At 37.7% G+C, this 22330-nt stretch overlaps 6 protein-coding genes and 1 long non-coding RNA gene across 9 annotated transcripts; 4 read left to right on the top strand and 3 right to left on the bottom strand.

Annotated features, from left to right (window-relative positions):
• Positions 1–1259: 1259 nt before the first annotated feature.
• LOC117793866 (protein misato) lies at positions 1260–3374 on the bottom strand. The gene is made up of 3 exons (XM_034634296.1): positions 3197–3374; positions 2413–3133; positions 1260–2351 (listed from the first exon to the last, which is right to left on the bottom strand). The coding sequence occupies exons 1-3, from the start codon at positions 3275–3277 to the stop codon at positions 1438–1440; spliced, it is 1716 nt and encodes a 571-aa protein (XP_034490187.1). The 5' UTR covers positions 3278–3374; the 3' UTR covers positions 1260–1437.
• Positions 3375–4017: 643 nt separating this feature from the next.
• On the bottom strand, positions 4018–4844 carry LOC117783629 (mpv17-like protein). Its single transcript, XM_034621136.1, has 2 exons — positions 4826–4844; positions 4018–4627 (listed from the first exon to the last, which is right to left on the bottom strand). Exon 2 carries the CDS (start codon positions 4606–4608, stop codon positions 4099–4101), a length of 510 nt encoding a protein of 169 aa, XP_034477027.1. The 5' UTR covers positions 4609–4627; positions 4826–4844; the 3' UTR covers positions 4018–4098.
• Positions 4845–5500: 656 nt separating this feature from the next.
• LOC117785121 lies at positions 5501–6341 on the top strand. Of its 3 annotated transcripts, none has more exons than XR_004617483.1 (3): positions 5501–5649; positions 5705–5869; positions 5985–6341. It is a non-coding gene; the product is annotated as an uncharacterized LOC117785121 (long non-coding RNA). The 3 variants fall into 3 exon arrangements; XR_004617482.1 differs by having other exon boundaries at positions 5516–5645; positions 5705–5878; XR_004617481.1 differs by having other exon boundaries at positions 5520–5645.
• A 2491-nt stretch (positions 6342–8832) lies between these two features.
• LOC117785112 lies at positions 8833–10016 on the top strand. Its single transcript, XM_034623016.1, has 2 exons — positions 8833–8993; positions 9064–10016. The coding sequence occupies exons 1-2, from the start codon at positions 8834–8836 to the stop codon at positions 9288–9290; spliced, it is 387 nt and encodes a 128-aa protein (XP_034478907.1). The 5' UTR covers position 8833; the 3' UTR covers positions 9291–10016.
• A 1179-nt stretch (positions 10017–11195) lies between these two features.
• LOC117785102 (RING finger protein 121) lies at positions 11196–13802 on the top strand. The gene is made up of 7 exons (XM_034623004.1): positions 11196–11218; positions 11290–11481; positions 11556–11590; positions 12601–12897; positions 12965–13193; positions 13263–13498; positions 13560–13802. Exons 2-7 carry the CDS (start codon positions 11434–11436, stop codon positions 13678–13680), a joined length of 966 nt encoding a protein of 321 aa, XP_034478895.1. The 5' UTR covers positions 11196–11218; positions 11290–11433; the 3' UTR covers positions 13681–13802.
• Positions 13803–14622: 820 nt separating this feature from the next.
• LOC117794040 lies at positions 14623–18257 on the top strand. Its single transcript, XM_034634495.1, has 7 exons — positions 14623–14713; positions 14772–14875; positions 14947–15018; positions 15527–16166; positions 16545–16932; positions 17002–17209; positions 17973–18257. Exons 1-7 carry the CDS (start codon positions 14623–14625, stop codon positions 18162–18164), a joined length of 1695 nt encoding a protein of 564 aa, XP_034490386.1. The 3' UTR covers positions 18165–18257.
• Positions 18258–19467: 1210 nt separating this feature from the next.
• LOC117794039 (Werner syndrome ATP-dependent helicase-like) lies at positions 19468–21917 on the bottom strand. Its single transcript, XM_034634493.1, has 2 exons — positions 21823–21917; positions 19468–21697 (listed from the first exon to the last, which is right to left on the bottom strand). Exon 2 carries the CDS (start codon positions 21670–21672, stop codon positions 19567–19569), a length of 2106 nt encoding a protein of 701 aa, XP_034490384.1. The 5' UTR covers positions 21673–21697; positions 21823–21917; the 3' UTR covers positions 19468–19566.
• Positions 21918–22330: the final 413 nt, after the last annotated feature.

The raw sequence follows: 22330 nt of genomic DNA on the forward strand, positions 1-22330 counted from the left end.
CCGTAGTTCAGGGTCCTTTATCGCACACCGCTTTGTTTTGCAGGCAGTCCATAAAATTGTGATTTACTCCCGTTGAGATTTCAATTACTGCCGCTTTATTGCCAATAAATTTTCATATAAATTAGGCAAACGAAAAGTTCGCACCGAAAAAAAGAGCAGCAAAGAGAAAAGAGGGGAGAGAAAAGAAGGCTTAAACAGCAGCGCACGTAGTCAAAGCCAAAGGACCTGCTCGGGCATCCTTGAAAAGGGTTTGTGGCACGTTCTTGCCGTGAAATCAATTGACGCCTTTTTAAATTGGCGCAAGCAAAGTTGACTTGACAGTCGAGCAGTCGCTTCGACACAGGCGACAATCGCTTATGAGCCTCAAGGATATCGTGAGATTTTAATAGATTCATTAGTATCAAATTAATGTGATTAACAAGCGAGCGCAAATAATAACTATAATAATAGAAGCAACTAATACAAACGCATGTATATGTAAATCAAAAAATCAATTTCGGATTTCGGAACATACCAGAAAAAATTATTTCAGTCATCGGATCTTTTATAAAAAAATTTGAACTTAATTCAAAGATTTTAGTCTTATTTTATTCAATTGTATTCTGAAAAAAAATTCAAAATCACTAGCCATTTTTTTTCCATACTTTTCCCTTGACACTTTTAAACAATTTTAAATTTCAAACGATTTTCTTGCGCTATGTAAATTTTATCGGTATTTGGACATTTTTTTCATTCCGCATACAAATTTAAAAAACTAAATTTTATCCAATTTTTCTATACATTTGATCACTGTCTATTTTTTCCATACTTTTTCCTTGACTCTTATTCAAAAACTGTCATAATTAAGTCAAATCTTAAACGATTTCCTTAAGAAATGTCAATTTTAGTATTACTTTGGAAAACATAATTTTGTATTTTATTACCGACTTTTTTCCAAATTTTCCCTTGACACATTTTTAATAACTTCAAACTGTCATAACTTGGTCAAAACTCAACTCAAAACTAGATTAAAAAAATCTTACAAAAAGAAATGGAAAAATTAAATTGAACGCGTATTTTTTATAAGATTTTTTATGAATACAAAAATTGTGCCAAAAATCTCCAACGGCTACAATCATTTTAACTTTGCCCTTCCCACTTACACCTCCTTAACTTATTAACCAGGTAAGTTGCAAAAAGTCTTAGTATGAAAAAGTTAAGACTTTACCTTTCGATCGGCATAAAACTTGATCAGATCTTTCCAGTATATTATTGCAGACTTCGTGCTGCTTTCATCACAACTGATAAACGTTTCTTTTTAGTTTAGAGTTGCTTAAGATTTATCTCTATAGCCAGCTCTGCTTTCACATCTATATTTACACCTTGGTTCTGTAGGTTCTGTAAGTTTACATTATAGTCTTCCATTTAATGGGTGTGTGTGTGTGTGTGTTTGGGTGCCTATAAGTAATGTGAATCCTCGTAGTTGTCACGGAATTCGAACAACTTATCGAGTGCCGACTCGTAATCAACCCTTTCGAGTCCTCCGAGCGAATAACTCTGCAATTTGGCCAACTGAACGCGATGCGTTTGAGCGTGCAAAGCGTCCAGATGATTGCCAAGTTTGCTAGAGTTTTGAAGTGCCGCCAAGACGGGAGCACTGTCCACACGCTGGTCCGGCTCACGTTGCCCCTCGCCGGGCAGCTTAAAGCCATCGCTGGCAATGGTGTCCTCAAAGATCTCATAGGGAAATGGTAGCTGCGTTTTCAATGGCAACGGTGTGGAGGCGGCATGTGTGAGGCTACCATGATAGGCACACTGATAATACAATTGCAACATTTGGGAGACACTATCACAGCCATAGGCGGCCATTTGAAGCTGTGGTCCCGCCTGCTCCATGGGCCGCTTGAGGCGAGCATAGGGAATGCCACGTGCCACCAGCGATTGCACCAAATGCGATGTGCCTGGCTCACAACCAGGTGAGAGTTGTGTCAATAGTGAACTATTGGCATTTTGATCCAGATAATCAATGAGATCCTGCTTCTGTTGCATGCCCAAAGGCAAAGCCATGGCAGCTGCGGTTAATGTGCGTCCAGAGGGAGACACACGTTCACAGAAGCGTAACAGAGTCTCGGGTGTCCGGCGTAGACGATAGCTAAGAGTTACAGTGTCCAGAAAGGCAGCCAGCACGGCAGAGCTCTGATACAGATTATCCGATTGCCATTTCAAGCCAGGCAGCTGACGTGACTGCTGTGTGTTATTCCGCCAGATGCTGTCCAGCGTGGACAACGGCGTAAACATGCTTGCCTGCTCGCTGAGATGGCTATAGCTGAGCACGCTGTTCACCACACGTATGCTCTGGCCAGTGCGTGTGTCTGCAAAGGAATACATGAACAAATTAGAGACACATTCAAAGAATTAACCAGCTCAACTCACCTGCTTGAGCATATGATACATTGCGTGGATAATGCAGTGGCAGCACAAAGCTGGCGCGACTGTATTCATCATTCAAATGCTCCAGACATTTGCTGGCCATGCCACTGAAGCCATCATCGATGTCAAAGAGCACCTGAAAGCCCTGCAGTCCATCGCATTCCTCGGCATAGAGACGTATGCGATCACAAAAGTCCTCATTAAATGCCGGCGATTGCCAGAGTTCAACTCCGGCGGCATGTGTGCCCAGCACCTGGACATCCGACTGACGTATCAAACCCGGCAGCACATTAAATGTGCGTGGATGATAACGTGTATACAGATAATCCGCCCAGCTGCTGCAGTTGTCCTTCAAATTGTAGTCTTTATCCCGCGTGTTTACCGCATTCTTTAGCAAATCCTTTTGATACTCGGACATGGTTGCTCTTGGCTGCTTTACCACATCCACTTCACCGATTGTGGATAAATTGTTTTGCTCAGCATATTCTTTAGCCTTTTGTAGTTGCTCTGTGGGCTGCTCATCCAGCAATTGGACATAATTGCCATACAATTCACCCACCATGGGCAGATGCCCCAATGTCCCAGTGAGATCCACGGAGAGCAATCGTGGCGTGTATGTCGTTTGATTCAGACCATTGAGGCCTTCTCTGTACAGCACATCATTCTGAGGCAGCTGTTCCTCTTCCACATTACTGTCGTTTGAATCGTAAACAAAGTTTGCCTCCTATATTAATGCACAATAAAAATTGACTACCAGCTGTGTGTGCATTGCGTTGTTGTTGTTTACCTGCTGGTTCCAGAAGTGTGCACCCACATAATTTGCATATGTGCCAAACTGAAAGGTTAGTATTTCACGTGTGTGCTCCATTTTCGTTTATATGAAAATATAATGACTAATAATGCGGCAAACTGCAAAAGAACGCGCGCAGCAGCCAAAGTTGCAACAGATGTTTAATACAATTATAATCGATAACAAGCAACGATACAACGATAACAATTTCAGAGACCGCCAGTGCTGCCAGAAACTAAAAACACCAGGAACAATTAAAAAAAAAACTGGAAAAAATAAACGACCATATAAAAAGTGCTGATTTTAAATAAACATAATTATTTATATTTGGTTTCGTCCTTAATTTAATTATCTTCCATAACTTCTTTATCAGCAACTGTTTGGTTTCAATTACTCTCATGTATTTGTTTTGTTGCATATGTTCTGAAAAGGCAGAATAACTTTTATTTTCCCTGAGTAAAAATGGGTAGATAGGTTAAATAGGTGATGCTTAAAATTGTTTGCCGGCAGTAGTTTTTAAAAGGACAGCTCTAGCCGTAAAAAATAGCTAAATTGGCAGCACTGATGACAGCACGGCTGCCACCTAATAAAACATAAATGCGCCACAAAAATGTTTAAAAAGAGCCAAGAAAAAAATAAGCCAGATTTGGCGCAAAAACGCGAAGTGTTGCAGCCGTGATATCCACATCAACACAAATAAATGCTTAATCGATTACAGTGACAGCCGTTCTAATGCGATATATATATCGAAAGAGCCGGCTAATTTATTTGTTAATATCGAAACATGTGCTCAACAAAAATAGAAACAATTGAAATGAACATTGTACAAATGAATGACAGCAATCTGTACGTTTATTACTTAGAAATTTTGTTGACTAACAGATTAAAATTTATACAGGCTATTTCTGCCTGTTGAGGACCATGGACAAATAGCAATTCCAAATGAGCGCAATCAGCTGAACATACAAAACTTGATATTGCATGGGTATCAATGAGAAGTTGATCATCTGGGCCAGAGGCCACAGCATATAGCTGCGTTTCATTATTGTAAAATATTCATCCCGGATGCCCTGGACAATATCCCGATGCTTCTCGCCATTGACAAAGGGTACAAGATATGAGAGACTCAATGTAAATGCAGGAGCAAAACAGGTCTGATCAATGGCCATCTTCTTGACGCCCCGTTGAAACGAGGGTTGCTCCTTGGCCACCAAACTGTCCAATTTGATGTACCATCTGCGTAACGCGGGTCCAACGAAACAGAATCCAACAGCACTGAAACGCGCCGTTCTTCCCAAATTGCATTCTTTTAAAGGTTTCTTTTCGACGGCCAATTGTGCTATCACATCTCCGGCTCCCATTATAATAGCTGCATTGAGTCCTTCACGCGCGTAGATTGCTAATGACATTGTGTTTCAAAAATGTATTCTGAAATATTACAAAACAATCAAATATTATATATTGCAAACCAGAAATTTGGATCTATTGTTTATTGGGGGGGGAAAATGCTTGTTCACTGTTTGATTTTCAGCTGTGTACTGAATATATATTAAATAAACAGTTTTGATAACATTTTGTAAAGGCAACTTTGATCAACATTTATTTTCAAATACTTCAAAAACTTACTTCAATTTTATATATTATTTCCGAACAATACTCTATGCGATCTATATCGATTGTATCAATAGTTGCAGCAGATGATATCGATGTTTAATTTTAAAAATTCCAATTACATCTACTTAAGAAATTATTTTGACAAATAAACATTTTGAATATGTGATTCAAGCCATCAAAAACTAATAAACTGCGAAAATAAAATATAAAATTGTGTAATCAATAGGCATATTCCAGAAACAGCTTTCTTATTTTGTCAATTAGCTGTTTACAGCTGCCACATACAAAATAAATAGTTTGATTTAGATTTTGATAAGATTTCATTTGATTTTCTGTGTGACCGTTGTGTTCAAGGAATGTTACTCGAACAAATGTCTAAACGAAAGCTTAATCTAATTAAAATTTGTTTACGGAATACCCTTATTTGTTGTTAAGTGATATTTAGCAACATTAATATCGATACTTCCCCTTGAAGTCATTAAAAGAAACATGTTTATAAACATTTGAGGCAGTGCTGTCAAACGTCTGTGTTGACAGCAGTGCGCGTACGTGGCAACGCCTGCTACGTACGTTACAATCGATTCAATTGTTTACATGTATTGTGAAGCAAATGTTTTTATAAATATGTTACGAACTGCTTGTCACTCTGTGGGCCGCGCCGGCTGGCTCATCGGTTCTCAGGGTAGAGTTCCATCCCTGGCCCGCAGTCCGAACAATCGATTACATCATCGATACACAAACAGCTGTGGAGAACGGAACTACACAACACTACAACAAAAGACGACGGAAATCCACAACATAAACAACAAAACCTGCAATCAACAACAAAACGGTAAGTAAACAAACAAACATTCACAAAACCTAACACTGATCCACCTCTCGTCCAAACAGGATCCCGGTTCCGGACCCAGGCGTACCCGCCCTGCCTGAGATGACACCACTCCGTCATCTCCCTCATGTTGGCCACCGAATGGACCTACTTCATCCTGCGTTGGCCATCGTGTTTCTCCCTCCCCCTACAGCAATAATTATACGGACATTTTCATGTTCAGATATGTATAATTTGTATTATTTCCTTATTTATATATACATTGCGGTCGAACATCCTTAATCTCTAACATCTTTTATATTTCATGTGTGTACATTTCTTCCTTGCTACACGAAACAACAGACGAGGAACGAAAACATGGCCATCAACATAAATAATGGCATATACAAATTTGCACCGTAAATGTGCGACACAAGGCTGTGGCGGAGACGCCGCGGGACAAATATATATATATATGTTTATACGTATGTATGTTATGGAATAGTATGTTAAGGTTAAATGTGAATCGCTTAATATTACCTTAGCCTGCCTAAAGAGCTCTCTGGGTGGTTTAAGGGGCGATGTAAGGGTAGAGTATATGTATATATTGATAAATGTTTATATATATATATGTGTTTATCTGTCAATCTATGTGTGCTTGTGATTGTAATTAAATATCGTTATATACTTAAATGTATATAAATATCTGTTAAATATTAATCATGTCGTTATCGTCCCTACTCTGTTTGTCTTGTTTTTAATTTTAATTTGCATTTTAATTAATTTTATATTCTTTTTAGCTTCGCTTGATTTTTACTGCGATTTTCACATCATTTAAATTTAATTATTAATAATAGAAAAATATTTTATTTCTTTCTTATTCAGATTCTTGTTTTCTTTCTTTCAGCTTTCAGTTAATTCCGTTTATCTTTAAGATAATAAATTTTAAGTTTAATTCTTTGTTCACTTTTCGTCTATTTTTTGCCAATAAAGCTTAGACAGCGACTGCTCTACACAAAACGCACTATGTGTAATTATTTATAAAATAGAAAAAAACAGCGAAAAGGCGTAGTTCCTGACATGGAAAGGGGCTCCTCGGAACGGACTCACTTGTGTACAATAACGCCGCCGATGTTCTGCCCACTGCTGCTCACAGGTCTTCTACGGGACTTCGGGGGATGTCGTCCTTGTTGTCTGCCTTTCGGCCGATAAGTGCAGCTTGCCAAGATGACGTGCAGTTGGTGCGGCAAACAGTCTACGCACGGCACAAAGATTTCTCTTGGGGCAGAGGCCGGCCAGTGCTCCTCGGTTCCAGACGCGGCACAACCTCTGGTGGAATGTCAAATTTCGTGGCAGCACCGAGTGACGGCACACGTGTGCTACTGCGGCACAAGGCGCGAAACTTCTCCTCACAAAAACTGTGTGCCTGGGGAAGGCAACCGCTCCTCTTCGCCGATCAAATCGAACTCCCCCGAATTTTCTGTCAACCTCGTGGTCTCCTAAAATTCTTCCTCTTCCTCTATTTTCCCTTTCCTTTTCAAATCCCAAAAAAAAACTCGCCGTTACTGCAAAAACAAAATGCATCGTCTCTCTCTTTATGATCTAAAATTTAGGGTCGCCACCCCCTTTCACATGTAATTTACCGCCGATACCTATCGATAACTATATCTTTTAAATACATAACAAAGTATATCGACAGAGCCGATAATAAAGGAAAATACAAATAACAATAAACATCGAGCTGGCACAAACGATAAAACATGAACATAACAATACCCCCCCCCTAGATCGTTTGTGACCAGCCGGCACCTAACGCAGCGCCCAACGTAGGCCACACCCACAACACGACCCTACTCAAGAGCACTACTCATACTCTACCGACTGAGTTAGCCGGGCTTCCAACAAAAAGTCTGGTCGTGCGCATCCGTGAGCCACAACGCTTCCTTCAACGCATCTACTCGGCGATCCTCTACGCGGAGATTATGCCGTCCTAGATGGTATCCATTCATCGCCGGTGGATCAGTGAACCATATTTGCCCATCGCACAAATAACCGGTATCACGATGATCCTGGGATTCATCTTCTTGGCTCTCCGGAATGGCTACTGCCCTCGGATCTGAGCTTTCCAACCCTGGAAGCATCGCCACGACACTCTCGGACCCTGCCCTGGGCTCTTGCGTCCTGATCAGTTCATTGATGAGTGCCATCATCTCCATGAACCCTTCTCTAATCTGCTCCTGAAGCGCATCGCTAATACCCAACCGCAAGGAATGCCTATACGTCTGGTGGGCCTGAGCAATCGCTACATTTACCGCTGATTTCGTCGCGCTATCCATTCTTTCTATCTAAAAAAAATCTAATCCCGTATTTTCTAATAAATACTAATAAATGTCCTGTATTCTAATAAATAGATATAAATAACACTAATCTCACTAAAGCTAACCAAAAATTACATATTAACAAGTCTAACACTACAGAAACTTACTAATACAAAAACTAACAACTAATATATACAGACACTAACTAATATTCAATAAATTCACGTACTTACAGAAAATTAATTCAAACAACTTACAATAAGTAAAGACTACCCAACAGGACTTAACAAAACGTAAACAATACCCAACAGGACTTACAATACTGAATATATATACGTCAAACAAAACTACTCACGAAAATAAACAGACTTACGATACTTAACGAAACGCCTAACGATTACCAATATAATAACTATAACTACAAAAATAAATTACTAAATATTAATACCAATTATTTACTACTATATTCTACAGCAAATACATCAACTAACAAGGGAGAGAAAAAAAATATACACAGGCGGACCAACACTTCTCTACGCACGATTCGGACAGTGGACAAACATTTAAGCATCTGTCAGATGCTCAGTTCATCACTCGCGTGATGAACGGCATCCGAGAAACGCTATCTGAGTTTCTATTTGGCTTCTATCGTACATCTGGCAGCTTCTGAAGCATGTTGAGTGACCGATGCGGCGCAGGATCGATACTGGTATCGTCCTGGGTCACCAGTCTCCGAGGCTCAAAACTAACCACGGCCAACACACATCCACAGCAAACACAGAGTAAGACAAAACAAATAGATATAAATAAATAAATAAATAACAAACAACATACTAACCTAATATCACAATTGGTATCACAGAATTACACTATCGTCACGGCTACCACCAGGCTATGGATACAGTCGGTACGTCCCGAACTGCACCAACCGCAACGAGAGCATCCTCCGATGCCAAAAGGAATATATGGTCGGCAAAAATCATCTTCGTGCTTCTCGGACTCCACAACACACTGCGCAATTATGGGCCACCTTCCGTGCCGCATAAGACTTCAGGTGCGTGGATCCTAAAGCCGAGGGATTGACCTCGTGTATCAACATTGTATACATTTATATTTTTTTTCAGAAATAGCCACGATTTTAAAAACCGTGAGCTCTTTCGTTTGGGCGCCATATTGTTACGAACTGCTTGTCACTCTGTGGGCCGCGCCGGCTGGCTCATCGGTTCTCAGGGTAGAGTTCCATCCCTGGCCCGCAGTCCGAACAATCGATTACATCATCGATACACAAACAGCTGTGGAGAACGGAACTACACAACACTACAACAAAAGACGACGGAAATCCACAACATAAACAACAAAACCTGCAATCAACAACAAAACGGTAAGTAAACAAACAAACATTCACAAAACCTAACACTGATCCACCTCTCGTCCAAACAGGATCCCGGTTCCGGACCCAGGCGTACCCGCCCTGCCTGAGATGACACCACTCCGTCATCTCCCTCATGTTGGCCACCGAATGGACCTACTTCATCCTGCGTTGGCCATCGTGTTTCTCCCTCCCCCTACAGCAATAATTATACGGACATTTTCATGTTCAGATATGTATAATTTGTATTATTTCCTTATTTATATATACATTGCGGTCGAACATCCTTAATCTCTAACATCTTTTATATTTCATGTGTGTACATTTCTTCCTTGCTACACGAAACAACAGACGAGGAACGAAAACATGGCCATCAACATAAATAATGGCATATACAAATTTGCACCGTAAATGTGCGACACAAGGCTGTGGCGGAGACGCCGCGGGACAAATATATATATATATGTTTATACGTATGTATGTTATGGAATAGTATGTTAAGGTTAAATGTGAATCGCTTAATATTACCTTAGCCTGCCTAAAGAGCTCTCTGGGTGGTTTAAGGGGCGATGTAAGGGTAGAGTATATGTATATATTGATAAATGTTTATATATATATATGTGTTTATCTGTCAATCTATGTGTGCTTGTGATTGTAATTAAATATCGTTATATACTTAAATGTATATAAATATCTGTTAAATATTAATCATGTCGTTATCGTCCCTACTCTGTTTGTCTTGTTTTTAATTTTAATTTGCATTTTAATTAATTTTATATTCTTTTTAGCTTCGCTTGATTTTTACTGCGATTTTCACATCATTTAAATTTAATTATTAATAATAGAAAAATATTTTATTTCTTTCTTATTCAGATTCTTGTTTTCTTTCTTTCAGCTTTCAGTTAATTCCGTTTATCTTTAAGATAATAAATTTTAAGTTTAATTCTTTGTTCACTTTTCGTCTATTTTTTGCCAATAAAGCTTAGACAGCGACTGCTCTACACAAAACGCACTATGTGTAATTATTTATAAAATAGAAAAAAACAGCGAAAAGGCGTAGTTCCTGACATGGAAAGGGGCTCCTCGGAACGGACTCACTTGTGTACAATAACGCCGCCGATGTTCTGCCCACTGCTGCTCACAGGTCTTCTACGGGACTTCGGGGGATGTCGTCCTTGTTGTCTGCCTTTCGGCCGATAAGTGCAGCTTGCCAAGATGACGTGCAGTTGGTGCGGCAAACAGTCTACGCACGGCACAAAGATTTCTCTTGGGGCAGAGGCCGGCCAGTGCTCCTCGGTTCCAGACGCGGCACAACCTCTGGTGGAATGTCAAATTTCGTGGCAGCACCGAGTGACGGCACACGTGTGCTACTGCGGCACAAGGCGCGAAACTTCTCCTCACAAAAACTGTGTGCCTGGGGAAGGCAACCGCTCCTCTTCGCCGATCAAATCGAACTCCCCCGAATTTTCTGTCAACCTCGTGGTCTCCTAAAATTCTTCCTCTTCCTCTATTTTCCCTTTCCTTTTCAAATCCCAAAAAAAAACTCGCCGTTACTGCAAAAACAAAATGCATCGTCTCTCTCTTTATGATCTAAAATTTAGGGTCGCCACCCCCTTTCACATGTAATTTACCGCCGATACCTATCGATAACTATATCTTTTTAAATACATAACAAAGTATATCGACAGAGCCGATAATAAAGGAAAATACAAATAACAATAAACATCGAGCTGGCACAAACGATAAAACATGAACATAACAAATAATTGACAAATTTGCAATTACGCTGAAGAATGCTGCTGCCTGTGTAAGTGACATTAATTCAATGTACCTATTTTCGGAATTTTACCTATTTTTTTAGGTAAGAAAGTCGCACCAGACTGGACAATTTTGCTGGGTGGCAACCTTTGGTAAAATTTGTTGCGTTAATAAAAATACACTCACAATGTAATATTGCCATTATTATTTGTTTTATATATAGAATATATATTACTTAGATAAATTGTATGTTGACAAAATTCTGCAAAGACGACGACGAAGACGCTCAGGTTTGTACGCGCCGGCATACAGCGACAACAACAACGGCCACAACAACAACCACAACAGCAACGACAACAACAACAACATGCATCAACAACACATGGACCTGCATGCTCCAGTGGACCTAAATAAGGTAACTATACACACATACCCACATATATGTGGCGCTCCACAGAAGCAACTAATTTCTCCCCCATTTCCCCACAGTCCCTGGACGAGATGACGCCGGAGGAGCGTATGCGGTAAGCAATAAACAGATAAACAAATTGGAATTTGTGCATCAAATGTTTATCTTTTTATTAGACCTTGTAATTGCAAAGTTCAAAGGGTGTATAAGGCTGCTTGCAAATGAAATGTGCTTAACTGACAGAAGGCGGCAAGGCAGACTTCATAAATTATATAGTAGTTAAATAGTCATATCCGTCTGTTAATATGTCAGCTAGTCCTTCAGTTTTAAAGCTGTCTTAATGCAACTTGGTTCAGCTCTGTCTTTTGGCTGCAGGCAGTATATATGTAAAAAACAGCCGGATCGCTTTAATATATCATATAGCTTTTAAAAATTAGCATTTAGTATGACAAACTTTGTTTTTTTCTGGAGATATCCCAACCAGACTTACGGATTCCATATCGGATATAGTTTTCTATATATTGATCAAATTTGGTTCATATCGGTCCACATTATCATAAAGCTGTCATAGAAACAATCGTTTAAAAATTTAGTTTTAATATGAAAAGATTTATTGTTACTTGATATATCTAAACCAATCTTACAGATTCTGTAGCTGATGAAGTTTTCTATATTCTGACCAAATTTGGTTCCAATCGGTCTACTATAATATATGGATGCCATAGAAACGATCGTTTGAAAATAAAATTTTTGTATGAAAAACTGTATTATTTCTTGCGATATTTTAACCAATCTCTCAGATTCTGTATCTGATATAGTTTTCTCAATTCTGACCAAATTTGGTTTAAATCAGTATACTATATCTTATAGCTGCCATAGGAACGATCGTGTGAAAATTTAGTTTTAGTACAAACAACTTTATTGTTTCTTGAGATATTTCAACTAAACTCACAGATTGGTTAATTAATAATCTATAATACAACTTGCACAAATTAAGAACAAATCAAACTACTATATCATATAGAAAGGATAAGATGGAACTTGATTACAGGACTAAAAACTTTACTTAATCTTCCTATCTTTTTTTAATTATACCCTGTATTTTTTTTCTCATTTTAAATCTAGTGCTGAGCACCAGTTGATGGTTGAGAAACACAAGGGTCATGATGCCATGCACTCGGAAATGGTTATCATACTCTTTATGACACTTGTTATTGCCCAAATCATTCTGGTCGAGTGGAAGAAACGACACTACAGATCCTATGCATTTGTCACACTGCTGGCCATGTGGCTAATACCATTGATCATCTCCATCAGCTTCCTCTGGATACGCTTCATCGTCATCTGGCTGATATTTACGGCCATTACGGCGCTTGTCATGCGACGTGCTGTTACCAAACCCATTCAAGGCACAACGCCCAGGTGAAACATATTTTTAAAAAGTACTATATATCAATGTTATGCATTAATTGTATATATATTTGTTTAGGCTGGTCTACAAATGGTTCTACTTCATCTATAAGCTGAGCTATGGCCTGGGCATTGTTGGCTATCTGGTTATTATGGCCGCATTTCTCGGCATGAACTATTTATTCTCACAGCCACCAAATACCTGGATGGATGTGGGACTTATGTTTTGTTTTTATGGCCTATATATTGGTGTACTTGGACGTGACATATCTGAGATTTGTTCCGATAAAATGGCAGCTGCCATTGGCGTAAGTTTTAGGCTGTTTAATAATGGTATAAACCCTTTAACTGATCTATTATTATATACATCTTTGCAGTATTATACACCACAGGGCATGCCTACAAGACATTTGGATCAGAATGTGTGTGCCGTGTGTGGCAATCAATTGTTGGTCTCTGAGAAGGAAGAGGGTGTTATTGAGAACACATATAAGCTGTCATGTAATCATGTATTCCATGAGTTTTGCATACGAGGCTGGTGTATTGTGGGCAAAAAACAAACGTGTCCCTACTGCAAGGAGAAGGTTGATCTACAGAAAATGTTTCGCAATCCGTATGTAGTCTGTAATTTAATTTCGATTTTAGAAATTAATCAGTAAATTATTGTGTTGTAGTTGGGAAAAACCGCATGTGCTTTATGGACGTTTGCTGGACTGGATTCGTTGGCTTGTTGCCTGGCAGCCGTTAATATTTTTCATTGTTAAGGGCATACACTGGATGCTGGGATTGGAATAGACGGAAGAACACCTCAAACAAACAAACAAACCAACAAACAACGTGCATTGCATCCTAGTCAAGCACAATTCAATGGAACATTCATGCTTTACACTTGTGCTTTACACGAAACCAAAACTACATCTAAACAAAACTGAGACCAACAACTATTAGCAAAAGATACTATCTATATGTGTACTATATATATATATATATATATCTCTGATCTGATCTGATCTGAGCAGCATCATTCCCCAAGGCGAAAACAAGGCACAAAGAGGTTTCCACACACACACACACACACACACTTTGCTATTTTGATCTTGTTTTCTATGATTGATCCTGTTTTCATAATTCACATATATATATTTTTTAAATTGTAAACGTTATGCATATATATAAAGATTATATGTGTATATATATATATATATATATATGTTATAGCACATTAACAATGTATATGCATGTTATATACGATTGTGTGTGCTGTATATAATTGTATTACGTCTATCGTATTATGCGTTTTTTGCACTGGCTATTGAAAGAAATTTAAAAAGATCTACAAACTAAAATCAAACTGTGAATCATTCGGAAATTCTTTTCTCTGTATTGGGGGTTCAACAACCGCCCTGCGTCTTGGCCAACTATAATCTAATTAAAGCATCGATTTTCTGTTAATACATGCACTTGGAAGGCTTTAATTAATTAGCCGCCGTGTGAAAATGAAAGAGAGGGAGCGATGAAAAGAAAAGAACAGGCGAAATGCACCCTTAAAATTTGTTAGACATCAAGTTCTTAACTAAACCGGTTTTTTTTGGTATGGCACTGTTGTTGTTTAAGGTCTGGTTAACTTGACAACTCCCGCCCCCCTGCAACACCTCAGCGAGAAGTGGAAGTTTAATCAATACGCTTGTCAACTTTGCCAAAATACCTAAATAATTATGTGAGAACATTTCGCAAGAAATGGCCAAGAAGGGAGGAGTTCAACAGCTCCAGGCGGATATCAGCTCCGATGAGGAGTTTGAAAAGTTTCTACAGCGACCCGGTCTATTGGGTAGGCGCTACAATTAATCAACTTTAGCTTACACTTACTAGACATATTTCTTTGTTAGTTTTGGATATATATTCGGAATGGTGTGGTCCCTGTCTGGGCATGGTGGGAAGTCTGCGAAAGATCAAACTTGAGCTGGGCGGCGATAATTTGCAGCTGGCAATTGTAAGTGCCAAGAAATTAAAAAATAAGAATATTATTTTACAATATGATATATTTTAAAATATTTTCAAAAGTGCAAAGCAGGTTCCATTTCCTATTTGGAAAGATTCAACAAGAAAAGTGAACCGACTTGGATGTTTGTAGCGGTAAGTATTTAGTAGGTAGATATTCCAATAAAACTCAAATAAGTATTTCAAAATATTAGACACATTCTAAACAAATTTAATTAAAGTTTAAGTACTATATCATAAAGCTGTCATGGGATCTTTAGTTTGAAAATCCTATTCGATATTCAAGAAATTTTAAGTAGAGATCGTACCGATTTTTATATTGAAAATAAATTTTTTTTTTCAAAAAAATTTGGAAACCATTTCTTAATAGTGTTCTTTCATTTAGACTCTAAATTTTAGAGATTAAAAAGATAGTATTTCTGCATTTAAGTTCTTGATATTCATTTTTAGGTCACTTTTTCTCGGGAAAGATTTTTTTAAGCTCATGTTTCTTATTTGAAATCTCTGATTTGAAGTAAATTAAATAGAAACTAGTTTTATATTTATATTGAATAAATTTAATTAAATTTTATAAGCAGTAATTTTTTTTGAAATTTTCGTTTAATATTTTATTTAAAAATCTACCCTTTATCTGCGAATTCAGAATGGAAAGGCAATCAATATAATGTTTGGCACAGATGTGCCCAAGTTGGTTGCGATGATCACCCGGGAGCTGGAGCTTACAATGGCCAAAGAACCTCACGAAACTTATGAAATTACCGAATTACAACCAATTGAAATGGAACAACAAAAAGTTAAAAACGAGGCCTTACAATTGGCTGAAAAAATCGAACTCGAAGAGAGCAAAAAGAAACGGATCGAGTATTTGAAATATGTGACAGATACAATAATGGAAAATTTGCCTGATATTGGCATAACGGTATTTGGACCGCAGGTTAATCGGGATATGTTCAAGAAACTCTCCGAACCGGCTGATCCTCTAAAAATTCAATGCAAAGATCGTAAAGTTTTTACAATAACACAAAGTGATTTCAATACTGTGAATTTTGCGGCAGAAAATCCATTGGAAAGTGAGGTTATAAAGCATCTGTATGATAAGGAATTGTTAATGTGCTTCTGGAAGGTCGATGAAACGATGGGTAGTCCCCCAACTGTGCTTAATCAGTATGCCTATGAGCTGACCAAGGAGATTATAAAGCCACCCGATGAGTTTAACGAAGAGGAAACGATTCTACCTCCTTTAATAGTGCCCATTGAAATAACTATAGAGGTTAAGGTTGAAGGTATGTGAAGAAGATTCCAAATACGAATTTTGACAGTCAATAAAAGTAATTTCAATATTTTTAAGCAAAAAATTGGGAAAACAAAACTAGAAAGCGTATAATTTTTAATATAAAAGTAGGGAATTCCAGTTATTTCAATAATTTTCATATTCTAAATCATTTTCAAAAAACTTGCTACCTTATTATATAATTTCAATATAAAAGCAGGGAATTACAATTATTAGAATAATTTTCATATTCTAAATGATTTTCAAAATAACTGCTACCTTTTTATCCATTCTTTTGATGGCTTCTCTGAATATTATTCATAGTTTTTGTAATTCTTACAAATAAATTGAAATTTGTAAAGAAAAATTTCTGAAGAATTTTTCAATTTAGAAAAAGTCGAGCCCGATGATGCCGCAGAGGAAACCAATACTGAGAATGTGGAGGAGAATGTGGAGGAAACTCCCGAGGTGGATAATAAACAAACGCAGGTTATAAAAATACCTCCGATTTGGGTGCCCAGTGATCAGCGTACCCATGCCGCCCTCATCTATACGTATTTCCGTGCCCAGACATCGACCTTCTTGCCACCGGATCCGACACCGGAACCACCACATATCATCATGACCTTTGATGCATATAAGAAAAAGGATCTGATGAATCTCGTGGATGCCTGTCGGGATGATGTACCTCTCTATGGTTTCTTCACCAGTGATAATCCTCAGACAGCAACATTTATAGCCAATTCCGTTGATAAATATAATGCTAAGCCCTATGTACCGTAAGTTATAATCAATGCACATTTGTTTAGGGGACTTTCCAATAATTTTTCTTTATTTTTCTGTTAAAGCACTGATAAAATTGTGCTTAAGGTGAACAAGGTGCTGGGCGAGACAATACCATTATTAATGGAATACGGCCCCAGTTATGTGAGTCCCAACTCTGTGGTGGGTTTCAAGGAGGCCTCCAAGTTCTTTCCCCCCACCTACAAGTCGGCGCTGCAAGAAGAAGCAGAGCTACATGCCGTCAAAGCGGAGAAACCCAAGAAACGCAAAAAGGTTCAAATATTCAGGAACTGTCATCATTATAAGTTTTATTATCAAAATGTATTATAATGTATTTAAAAAAAAATTTTTTTTTTTTTTTTTCTATTATCAAAATTATAAAATTTATATTTTTCACAAATTTTTTTTACCGTTTGCTTAAAGTTATACTTTGCTTTAATAATAATTATTTCTTGCTTTTTATTTTTTGGTTAAAATTCACGGATTATGCATACATTTTTCTTGCTCTCTTAAAGTAACTATAAATTAATGTTTTTTTTTTTAATTTTGATGAAAATATAAACCATAAATAATCATTATTTGTAGTCCCTAAAAATATTTAATTTCATTATTTAAAAAAAGTTTAATTTAACATTTTTTTTAGAACAAAAAGGTTCAAATATTCAGAAACTGTCATCATTATAAGTTTTATTATCAAAATTATAAAATATATATAGTGTACTTTTATAAAAAAAATTATTTTTATTAATTTTTTATTCTAAAAATTTTAAAATATATATTTTTAATAAAACTTTGTTTTTTTACTTAGAGTTATACTTTGCTTAAATAATAATTATTTCTTCCTTTTTAGTTTTTGGTAAAAATTCACGGATTATGCATAAATTTTTCTCGCTCTTTTTACGTTACAATAAATTATTGTTTTTTTTCTTTCAATTTTGATGAAAATATAAACCATAAATAATCATTATTTGTAGTTCCTAAAAATGTAATATTTCATAATTTAAAAAATGTTTTAATTTATCATTCTTTTTTTTAGAACAAAAAGGGCGCCGATGCCGAGGACAATGGACAGAGTAATGCTGGTGCCCAGGACCATCAACAGGAGGCGGATGAGGCAGCCAAGACTTCGCCGGAGGAAGGCGCCTCCACAACCAGCAGCGGAGAAGACAGTTGCGAGAGTCGTCCGGCAACTGCCGATGGCAACAATGCCTCCACAGAGGCACAATAATTCCGAATCCTAATTCAATCTAACTTAAAAAAAAAAACTCAGTTTTCCACAAGTTTTTGTGTAAATTTAATTTTTAACATTGAATAAAGTCTTGAGAACAAATATAAATTTAAGCTTAAGTATTCCAACAGTTTTTTTTTATCAAATTTTAATCATAATTTTTCAGACCTTACAGACATTACGATAAAACTCAGCGAACTGAAAAGTTGCATATATTTATCTTGACTATGTGCACCATTCATAAGAATCATGAAAATTGCGTTTTTTAAATCTTATGTTTCAAAATTAAATTTAAAATTAAGGATTTGTATTTTTAACTTTAAGTTCGTACATCAATTAAATATTTTTATTTCAAAAATAACCCAAGAATTTATAGAAATTGTATTTGCTTTAAATTCTGAACTTTAATTAAGTACAAGAGAAGCCCAGAAATGAGAGAAATTTTCTAAATATTTTCAAATATCTAAAGATATATAGATTGCAATTTGTTCTAAATTTTAAACATTAAGTACAACAAAATTTAACAATAGTATTAACAAATAATTCAATTTCATCGAAAATAATTCAAGAATCGAAAAAATTTTTTCTAAATATTTTCAATTACTCAAATAAATATAGATTGCAATTGTTCAAAATGTTAAACATTAAGTATGTATAACAAAACATATCAAAATAATTTAAGAAATTATCCAACTCCATAGAAAATAACTCAAATAATGATACAAATTTTTCTATATAATTTAAATTATCTAAAGAAATTTTTCTAAACTCTTAACTTTAAGTTTTTCAAAATATTTTAAATTTTGCAAGGAAGTATAGATTTTAATGCTTAAATTTTTAAATTGTAAGCAAGTGCATTATGAACATATACAAAACAATTAAAAAATAATCCAATTCCATAGAAAATAATTCAAGGAATAATAGAAAATGTTTTAAATATCTTGAAATGATCTACATAATATAGATTATAATTGTTTTAAATTTTGAACTTCAAGTATAACAATAGAATTACCAAATAATCCAATTTCTTGAAAATAATTCAAGGAATAATAGAAAATTTTTAAATATCTTGAAAAGATCTACATAGTATAGATTATAATTGTTTTAAATTTTGAACTTCAAGTATAACAAAAAATTTAGCAAATAATCAAATTCCATTGAAAATAATTCCAGGAATAAAAGAAAAATTTTTAAATATCTTGAAATGATCTACTTAATATAGATTATAATTGTTTTAGATTTTGAACTTCAAGTATAACAACAGAATTTAATTCAATTCCATAGAAAGTAATCATTTCTTGGGTTGATAGAAATTGTTCTATATAATTTCACTAATCATGTAATTTTTCTAAAGATATATAGATTGTAAGTCTAAACTTGACATAGGACAGTGTAGGACAGTTCATTTGCTGGATTTAGCTGGACGTGAACTGTATTTGTACTTTGGTATTAGAGGACGCTTCTGATAGCTTCCTTCCAGGTATTCCCAGACCCGTTTGCGGGCCTTTAAAGTGCGCGTTGTTTCTTCGGGCTCCTCGTGCAGAATCTTCTGGCAATCGGCCAGAAGTAACTCGAGATCCTGACTAGCAGTTTTCTTAGGTTCAGTTGTAGTGGGTTTTTGTAAATTGGATTTGGCAACGACGTCGTCGATTTGATTGAAATCGATGTCGATGTCGGGTCCCCAGACGGATTCATTATTGGCTGTTGGCATTGTTTGTTGTTCCCGCTGCACAAGTTCATCCAATTCATTGAGATCAATGTCCATGTCAGATCCCCAGTCTAGTTGCAGCTCTTTGGAGCTGGTTTTGCAGTTCTTGCGCGGCTTAAGCAGCTTGGCCAATTTGGCACTTGGCTCCAACAGAATGGACTCGGATTCAGTCTCCTCGTTGTCCAGCCAACAACAACCTTTAAGTGTTACATGTGGCATAAGGAAACCGAAGGCACTTTTGCTACTCCGCTGATATTCATCCTGGATGTAGCCAAGTGTCTTAAGGTGCTCGGACAGCGACTTATAGAAGCCAATGGAACGGTGTGCACCTTTGGCAAAGTTCTCATGCTGCCGGCATTCATTGCTGACGCACTTGCTCCTTGAACCACGCAAGGCGAGTATCAGTTTACCCAGTCCAATGCGTCCATTGACATCCCGCAGCATGCCAAGCAGCAAACGAGATTCCAAGCTGACATCCAGCTGCGCTGTTGGCTCCCGGGACAGCTGAGATTTAGTGTTTCTTGACTTGCGGCAATTGTCACAGCAATTTGGACGCCATTGCAGCTTGCCCAGCGTGGCCTGATCATCAAAGTACTGGAGTATGTACTGACGACGACACTGGCTGCTCTGTGTGTACTCCGCCATGCTTCTGGCCAGCTGTTGCAGCTCCTGACTTCGCTGTGCCGTCAATGGTTGACTCTGCTGCATTCGCTGATGTGTGGCGGCATCGGATTCCCCGTAGAAGAGCACACACTTGGCGGGTAGACCATCACGGCCAGCACGTCCAATCTCCTGGTAGTAGCGTTCCATATCACTGGGTGCACCATAGTGCACCACCAGCCGCACATTGGACTTGTCTATGCCCATGCCAAAGGCGGTCGTGGCGGCAATAATCCGCACCTGATTCTCGCTGAATTCCCGCTGATTGCGACGCTTCTCCGGCAGCGACAGTTTGCTATGATAACTATGACACGGCATGCCATGACGTGTTAGTTCCCTGGCCATCTGCTCCGTCTCCTTGATGGTATTGTTATAGACTATAACCGAACCAGCTGCTTCCTTAGCCCAGCTTAGATATTGCTGCAGATCCGACCACAAATCCGTGCACTTGGCACGCACCGTCAACTCCAGATTGGGACGATCCAAGCCGCTGCAGAGTAGCAACGGTTTGCGCAGATGCAGTTGCTCACAAATATCCTGACGCACACATTTGGTGGCCGTGCCCGTCAAGGCCAAGATCCGCACCTGTGGCACCGCCAGCCGCAGCTGGCTGAGCTGTCGATACGCCGGACGAAACTCGTGTCCCCACTTGGAGATGCAGTGCGCCTCATCTATGGCGATTAGCGCCAAATTGTGACCCAAATCCTGTAGTAATTTCAAACCATTGCCACGTGTGATATACTCCGGCGTAGCATAGACCAATTTAAACTGCAGCTGTAGTATACGCTCCTTAATGCTCCGATCCTCCTGCGCTGTGCCCAGCAAACAGGCGTAATCCTTCTGATTGGACTCCGATTCGGTTTCCGATTCGAATTTCCTTTTGCCATTCAAAGCATTCACCTGATCCTCCATTAGCGCTATCAACGGCGAAATGACTACCACCACTTTATTCAAATAAAAGGCGGGATATTGGTAGGTCAGGGATTTGCCGTAACCGGTTGCAATTACGGCGCACACATCGCTGCCTCCGCGTGGTTCGCCTATAAATGTGCGTATTATATGCCATTGCAGTGGCTTAAATGTGCTCAAACCGAAATATTGCCGCAGACAGCTAAGATGCTTCTTTGGTTTCGGCAGCATTTTGAAGTCTTTTCATATATATTAACTAGAATTAAAAGATAAACAATTGACACTATAAACGGTTCGAATGAGCAACAAATTAGAGATGTGCTTGAGAGCTGCACGTGCGAGAACGGTTAACCGTTTTAAAACATGTGTTAAATACGCTACCTGCGCATGTGCCTGTGCAGCTTTATGTAATGATGTGGCTTGTTTACACAATTGCATGTTGGATGAGATAATAAAAACAAGTGCATCGACATTGCCTTATCATTTATCAGTGCACACTTATCGATTGCACTATCGCAACAGCTGTGGAGCGAGTGTGGGTGTCTGTTATCGATAGTGGTATCTTGTTGAATTCTTGTCAGAAATAAATAAGCACTGTCGTGCAATTTAATTTGTATAAATTAATTTGAGTTTGCGTGCATAATTTTCTTACTGCAAATAGTATTAACTCAGCAATTATAATTATCACTATCGACTGCACTATCGCAACAGATGTCGAACGAGTGTATATGTCTGCTATCGATAGGGGTATCATCGCTTGTCAGACATAAAAAGCACTGTCGTAAAATTCTATCAATTTTCATTATTTATAAACAATTTATAATTTGTTTAATTCAAATAGTTTTTATTCAGCAAAGCTTATAATTATCACTGCCGGCAAAGAGTACAC

This window comes from Drosophila innubila, chromosome X, assembly GCF_004354385.1.
Source record: "Drosophila innubila isolate TH190305 chromosome X, UK_Dinn_1.0, whole genome shotgun sequence".
Classification (NCBI taxonomy): Eukaryota; Metazoa; Arthropoda; class Insecta; order Diptera; family Drosophilidae; genus Drosophila; species Drosophila innubila.

Bases quoted from the DNA above. Each gene is read 5' to 3' on its own strand.
- LOC117785102 (XM_034623004.1), top strand. From the start codon at position 11,434: ATGCATCAACAACACATGGACCTGCATGCTCCAGTGGACCTAAATAAG. The intron at 12,898-12,964 runs GTGAAACATATT...ATATTTGTTTAG, and splicing joins ATTCAAGGCACAACGCCCAG to GCTGGTCTACAAATGGTTCT. The intron at 13,499-13,559 runs GTATGTAGTCTG...ATTGTGTTGTAG, and splicing joins CAGAAAATGTTTCGCAATCC to TTGGGAAAAACCGCATGTGC.
- LOC117793866 (XM_034634296.1), bottom strand. From the start codon at position 3,277: ATGGAGCACACACGTGAAATACTAACCTTTCAGTTTGGCACATATGCA. The intron at 3,134-3,196 runs GTAAACAACAAC...GCATTAATATAG, and splicing joins CACACTTCTGGAACCAGCAG to GAGGCAAACTTTGTTTACGA. The intron at 2,352-2,412 runs GTGAGTTGAGCT...ATTCCTTTGCAG, and splicing joins TGTATCATATGCTCAAGCAG to ACACACGCACTGGCCAGAGC.
- LOC117785112 (XM_034623016.1), top strand. From the start codon at position 8,834: ATGGATACAGTCGGTACGTCCCGAACTGCACCAACCGCAACGAGAGCA. The intron at 8,994-9,063 runs GTGCGTGGATCC...ATTTTTTTTCAG, and splicing joins CGTGCCGCATAAGACTTCAG to AAATAGCCACGATTTTAAAA.
- LOC117783629 (XM_034621136.1), bottom strand. From the start codon at position 4,608: ATGTCATTAGCAATCTACGCGCGTGAAGGACTCAATGCAGCTATTATA.
- LOC117794040 (XM_034634495.1), top strand. From the start codon at position 14,623: ATGGCCAAGAAGGGAGGAGTTCAACAGCTCCAGGCGGATATCAGCTCC. The intron at 15,019-15,526 runs GTAAGTATTTAG...CTGCGAATTCAG, and splicing joins CGACTTGGATGTTTGTAGCG to AATGGAAAGGCAATCAATAT. The intron at 16,167-16,544 runs GTATGTGAAGAA...TTTTCAATTTAG, and splicing joins TATAGAGGTTAAGGTTGAAG to AAAAAGTCGAGCCCGATGAT.
- LOC117794039 (XM_034634493.1), bottom strand. From the start codon at position 21,672: ATGCTGCCGAAACCAAAGAAGCATCTTAGCTGTCTGCGGCAATATTTC.